This window comes from Triplophysa dalaica, chromosome 20 (genome assembly GCF_015846415.1).
Source record: "Triplophysa dalaica isolate WHDGS20190420 chromosome 20, ASM1584641v1, whole genome shotgun sequence".
Lineage (NCBI taxonomy): Eukaryota > Metazoa > Chordata > Actinopteri > Cypriniformes > Nemacheilidae > Triplophysa > Triplophysa dalaica.
In genome coordinates, this window is record NC_079561.1 from 19,981,983 (window position 1) to 19,988,099 (window position 6,117).

At 40.7% G+C, this 6,117-nt stretch overlaps 1 protein-coding gene across 1 annotated transcript in view; it reads right to left on the reverse strand.

Moving 5' to 3' along the window:
• Positions 1 to 2,364: 2,364 nt before the first annotated feature.
• The window catches only part of LOC130408894 (tetratricopeptide repeat protein 39B), a 12,020-nt gene continuing 8,267 nt past the window's right edge, over positions 2,365 to 6,117 (reverse strand). Inside the window, exons 10-19 of the mRNA XM_056732382.1 lie at positions 5,931 to 6,039; positions 5,639 to 5,706; positions 5,499 to 5,558; positions 5,245 to 5,406; positions 5,073 to 5,164; positions 4,542 to 4,662; positions 4,350 to 4,461; positions 3,925 to 4,042; positions 3,666 to 3,782; positions 2,365 to 3,542 (exon numbers count right to left, since the gene is read on the reverse strand). Of these exons, the coding sequence (XP_056588360.1) occupies positions 3,446 to 3,542; positions 3,666 to 3,782; positions 3,925 to 4,042; positions 4,350 to 4,461; positions 4,542 to 4,662; positions 5,073 to 5,164; positions 5,245 to 5,406; positions 5,499 to 5,558; positions 5,639 to 5,706; positions 5,931 to 6,039 (1,056 nt within the window). The 3' untranslated portion in view covers positions 2,365 to 3,445. The remainder of the gene's footprint in view (positions 3,543 to 3,665; positions 3,783 to 3,924; positions 4,043 to 4,349; positions 4,462 to 4,541; positions 4,663 to 5,072; positions 5,165 to 5,244; positions 5,407 to 5,498; positions 5,559 to 5,638; positions 5,707 to 5,930; positions 6,040 to 6,117) is intronic.

Here is a 6,117-nt window from a genome sequence, read left to right on the forward strand (position 1 = left end):
TTTTTACGGTATACTGATAATTTACTGATGATTAGAATAAGCAATAGCTGATTGCAATCTCAATCAGAGACATAGCCAGGTGTTGAAGACTTTCCATTACATGGACATACACAAAAAAAAGACAGTCTTTTGTTCTACTTTTGCACACTTTACTGTAAATCAAAGGCCATGTATGTTTGTCCTCATTTCGTTTTGATCACTGACAGCAATTTCATATTGCTAATAAAGTCTTCACTGTGCAATTCTGTCGCTTACTGTTTTTTTCCCAGTTGTACATTCTATAAAGTATTGATGACTCCTTCACATTTAGATATTATGTTGTACACATCTAATGCACCATGAATTCTCTCTCTCTCTCACACTCACACACACACACACACACACACACGCACACACACAGCTGAATGAATGAAAACAAAAAAAATCTCACTGTATGTTCTATACAGAAAGAACTGAAACATGAAGTAATGCAGTTTTTGTAATGCCACCAACTGTTAGTATTTTGACAGTCATTGTGGTATGATTGACTATGTGTTCATGTTGGATAGAAAACGAGTGCTAAAGTTTTGACCGAAAGATTCGATTTTGAAACGGGTTTGCAGTGTTTTGATAGAGTAAGTGTATATTGAAAAAGTTTTTAAGGGTTTTGAAATGTAGAGTTTGTATTTATTTAACAAACTGTGGTTTTGGTCAGAAAATTAACTATTTGGCTAATTGTGTGATGTAGGTGTGTTGCTGTGTTAAGAGTTTGGAAAAAGTATTTTAAGAATTGGCAAACGCTTCTTAGCAATTGAAAAAAACTGTAATAAGATCTACATTCAATTCCAAAGCAGCTTTACAGGAGAAAATAAGACAATCACAGAAAATGTATGGAAAATGAAATGGAGGAGTTCAAGTATCTGGGGGTCTTGTTCACGAGTGAGGGAAGGATGGAGCGGGAGATTGACAGACGGATCGGTGCAGCTTCTGCAGTAATGCAGTTGCTGTACCGGTCTGTCGTGGTGAAGAAGGAGCTGAGCCGCAAAGCGAAGCTCTCGATTTACCGGTCAATCTACGTTCCTACTCTCACCTATGGTCATGAGCTGTGGGTCATGACCGAAAGAACAAGATCCCGGATACAGGCGGCCGAAATGAGCTTTCTCCGCAGGGTGGCCGGGCGATCCCTTAGAGATAGGGTGAGAAGCTCGGTCACTCGGGAGGAGCTCAGAGTAGATCCGCTACTCCTCCACATCGAGAGGGGCCAGCTGAGGTGGCTCGGGCATCTTTTCCGGATGCCCCCTGGACGCCTTCCCGGTAAGGTGTTCCGGGCATGTCCCACCGGGAGAAGACCCCGGGGAAGACCTAGGACACGCTGGAGGGACTATGTCTCCCGGCTGGCCTGGGAACGCCTCGGTGTCCCCCCGGGAAGAGCTGGAGGAAGTGGCTAGGGAGAGGGAAGTCTGGGCATCCCTGCTTAGACTGCTGCCCCCGCGACCCGGCCCCGGATAAGCGGTAGAAAATGGATGGATGGATGGACAGAAAATGTAAAGAACAGTACAGAGCATGGTGTCATAGAAAGAGCAAGATCATTCTAGAAAATAATATCTTATAAATACAAGACAACACGGCCCTGTGGCGAGGAAGCCAAACTGCAATGAGAAATGAATGGAAGAAAAAAAACTCGGGAGAAACCAGACTCAGCCGGGAGGACCAGATCTCCTCTGATGTGTCACAGCTGCACTCACAGACTTTCATTAAACTTACTGAGGAAATGTTTCTGAAGAATAGAGAGAGTTTATTAAATGTGACTTAGGAAACGACAATTGTTGAAACTGTTTTGGCCAAATTTAGTCTTATTATGTGACTGATATCAGACAACAGAGGAATGTTATAAGCAGGAAAAATTTGAGTGCAGCTATAACTACAAACTGATGTCTTGTGATGTAAGTTTAGTGTTAAATACTAAGTATTGTAAATGTAGCATTAATGTCACAAGTGGTCCATATTTGCTTTTGGTTGGGGATGTACACTTTAATGTAAGAAACACATGTAAATTTCTTCTGGATGAACTTCAGCAGGTTCAGTACACAGCAAACAACTTTTGTAAACACGATTGAGTTTATGAAATCATTAACTTGAGTCGATGTTATTGACCTCGCGACTGAACACAAGTCTTTAACATGAACAAACTCTCTTACAGCGTTTCATCCACATATAACTCGGATGTTTATTAATGATTTATTAAAGTCATGATGAAATATTAACTTCCTTTCGTTTCTGTCAAACTGCACGTTTTTATTTTGAAATGTTTGTGGAAATTATTTCACAATTGTATTATTTACATTTATGTAGTCATATGAAAAGCAGAAGTGATGAAACTGTAGAAACACTTGAAAATGTTTCTTTTTATTGTGGGAATATACATGTTAATAACATTTTTAACATGAAACTTACTATATCTCCATGTTCTGTCTTAAATATAATTCAGTCATTATTTCTCCATTTGAATCATTTGAAACCTGCGTTTAGCTGTTAATCCTTAGAGAACATATAGATCTATTGTTGTAAAATATACTGAATAAAAAAAAGAAAGTTTAATTCAAATAGAAAACAACTAACACTGAACCTCATAACTTCATATACATTTCCAACAAAGTTTGGGTAAATATTTGGTTATTAAATAAAGTATTTGGTGATAATTCAAACAACATAGGAACAAACACATATATATATATGAAAAAGCAGCCTTATGCACTAAATACAGTACATATGATCGACCTTCAAAATCAATAAAGTAAAATAAACCTCCGTCCAGAAAATCAAATGACAGTATTTCTAAAACTCAATTATATAACAGCATGATTACTGGCTGGTCATTATTGCCTTCAAATGAACTTCTTGGATTGTTTAAAGCATAAATAAATGTCAACTTTAATAAAATCAAGCATCCGCTTTGTAATAATCTTTGAACTACAGATTGTAAAAAAACTGCTGTGAGTCCAGACAACAGTAAACATCATGTGTAAAGACATGCAACATGAATCTATAAAACAAACTCTTCAACACACACACGCACGCACGGACACACACACACACGGCTGACAGAAACACACATTTGGTCTTTGAAAGGAAAAGGTTACATTCATTAAAGCAGATGTTTTGTGATTGGAGATCGGGGAGGGTTTCAGACGTCTGATTGGTGTAAAAGAACCAGAATAAATCAGCTCAACTCTTGTTGAACTCTTGTCAGGTTTGAGGTACTATATGAAGATGGTCAGTGTGATGCTCATGAATGAGTGTGTACAGTGAGTTTGATTCTGTGAGTGTTTACAGCACGTGTGATGCTTTAGTGTTTTGATGAGCGCTGCGCTGGTTCTGTTAGGATGTGTGCTTGTCATTCTGCGCTTGCCTGCGTCATGTGTGATGATCGCTTCATCGTGTCACATGTATGAATGTGCTCATGTCATCACGGTGAGTTTGCGGGAGAGTTCTTCAGACTGTTGAGAGCTGCATGAATGCGGAAATGAAGTCGAGACTCCATGGAATAATCTTTATAATTTAACCTGAAATAAAACACATTCGTTAAGTATACTTGTCACATCACAGGATTACCGGAAAATAGTGTCGAAAACTCAGACAGAGAATGAACACGTGTGTGTGTGTGTAGTGAAGAGATGAAAACTCACTTGGCATCTTCGATGTATCGCGTGGCTTTGATGTAATCGCCCTGTTGTTTGGACAGTAAGCCCAACTCATAGAGAGTGAAGGGAATCAGATAATGATCATAACGGATTCTCTTCTCACTGCAAACACACAAACATGACGATCACAGGCACTACTTTAAATCTACTGCTGCAGGTCTGTGTTTGTGTGGTGTTGTGTGTTTGTGTTGTGTGTTTGTGTAGTGTTGTGATTGTGTAGTGTTGTGCAGTGTTGTGTTGTTACCTGCTCAGCACCTGTGTGAAACAAAGCTCAGCCTGCATCAACCTGCCCAGATGTTTCAAACACAAACCCTTCAACATCTGCACCAGACACTGATCATCTGGATGAAACTCTGATGGATCTGAACACACACACAATAAAACCTTCAAAGAATGTTCTCCAAACGTCCAGTGTTGTGTGTTCAAATGAGTCTGTCATATAACTAGAATGTGTCTTAATAAAGAACGTCTTGTGTTTTATATATTTGATGTTTTATGAGATGTATATACTGTAGTAGATTAAAAGTGTTGACTATGATGATGATCAAAGGGGTTCGTCTGATAAAAACATTTACATGGCTGTAAGTGTCTAGCACACACATGAGAAGTTGCTGTTTAAATGAATCTCAGATGTTTGTAATGAAAGAGCTGTGTGTGTGTTTGTCTCACTGGGGTCGTTGTTTAGTTGTTCTTCGGCTCTCTCGATGGTGATCAGTAAACTCTCAGTGGTGTCTGCACGCTTCCCAACAATAGTGAAGCCGTTCCACACATACATCATCTCCTGTCGAGAGAATCCATACATCACTTCATATAACAGCGTGTGTGTGTGTGTGTGTGTGTGTGTGTGTGTCAGAGACGCACCAGTGCAGGAATCACCAGTTTGACAGGTACAGGTGCAGAGTATCTTCTGGATTTCCTCACAGCAAACTTCTCTGTTGGGATGGACTTACCGGCCAATCGCTGCTTTAGCCCCTCCACCTGCCTGCAACACACAACCCCCAGAACGTGCACACCCTTGTGTTGTTTTACTTTCATTTATTTTCACTTTCTTGTAATACAAAATTACACATGTAAGAGATCATGTACAGGCAGCTGGTTGATATCGTAGGAAATAACAAACCTGCAAATGTCCTGACCGGCCAATCAGAATCAAGTATTTCAACCAGCCGTGTAATAAGCATCAGCAGAATGTCAGAAATGAGTTTTGTTGTTTTTAGTCTTTGTGATCAATGAGAACATTGGCAGAACATTCACTTTCTTTACATGTATGTATGAATCCATTAAGCAGTATGCATAAATCCATTAAGGCCTTTATTTAACACTTTATTGTGTATTGCTGTTCACACAAAGCGCTTTACAATCTGGATGTACACATTTGAATGAAAGATTCACCTAAACAACTCCTCAATGTTCTCTCCGGTCTTCTTCACATCTTCCTCTGACATCATGCTCAGAATCGCAGCTTTCTGATACACGTAGATGGCCTGAAACACAACAACACACACCTGATGTAAACACCACACACACACGTGTGTGAATGACAGCGGCTGTGTGTCTGTGTTACTTTAGACCAGCGGCTCTCTCGGCACAGCAGATCAGCGTATCGATAGGCTTCAGTCCACTGCTGCTGGTACGAGTGACACCACATCAGCTCCCAATAACACAAGTGATGAATCTGACGCCACTGCTGCTGTGATGAGATACACTCCTGAAACGTCAACACCGCCTGACGGACGGATGGACGCACAACAACAACACACACCGTTACCTCTCTCACACACACACAGATTCAAAGACAAATGTAAAGATGACACACACCGTCTCAAAGTTTCCTCTCAGTAAAGTGATGCGAGCCGAGTAGAAGAGAATGATGGAGCCCTACAAACATCAGAAATGCTGTTCTCCTTAGAGCTGGAAACACAACCTTAACATCATATTGTGTGTGTTTGTGTTCTCACCCGGGGATATTTCTCTACATATGGCTCTAAGAGAGCTTCAGCTTCCTGCAGATTCCCCTCACCTGTGCCTGAAACACACACACACACAAATCAGAATGGAGCGTCATGTGACCTGATGTATGATACAGAACAGTCACGTCTGAACCACACAGTGTGAACATCACATCACCTTAATAACAATCACAAGACCTTCAGAGAGAAACCTGATCAACAAACACGTGTGTGTGTGTTGTGTGTGTCTGTGTGTTGTGTGTGTAGTATGCATCTGTGTGTTGTGTGTGTGTGTAGTTACCCAGTATGAGACACACGTATGTGTTATAGAAGAGCAGCGTGAGGACACACAGGATGGATCTGAGGCTGTGATTGACAGCACCATCACGCAGCTGAGACAAACCAAACTCCTGAAACATCAACACAACCGTCAGACAGATACACAGTGTGTGTGTGTGTGTGTGTGTGTGTGTGTGTGTGTGCGCGTG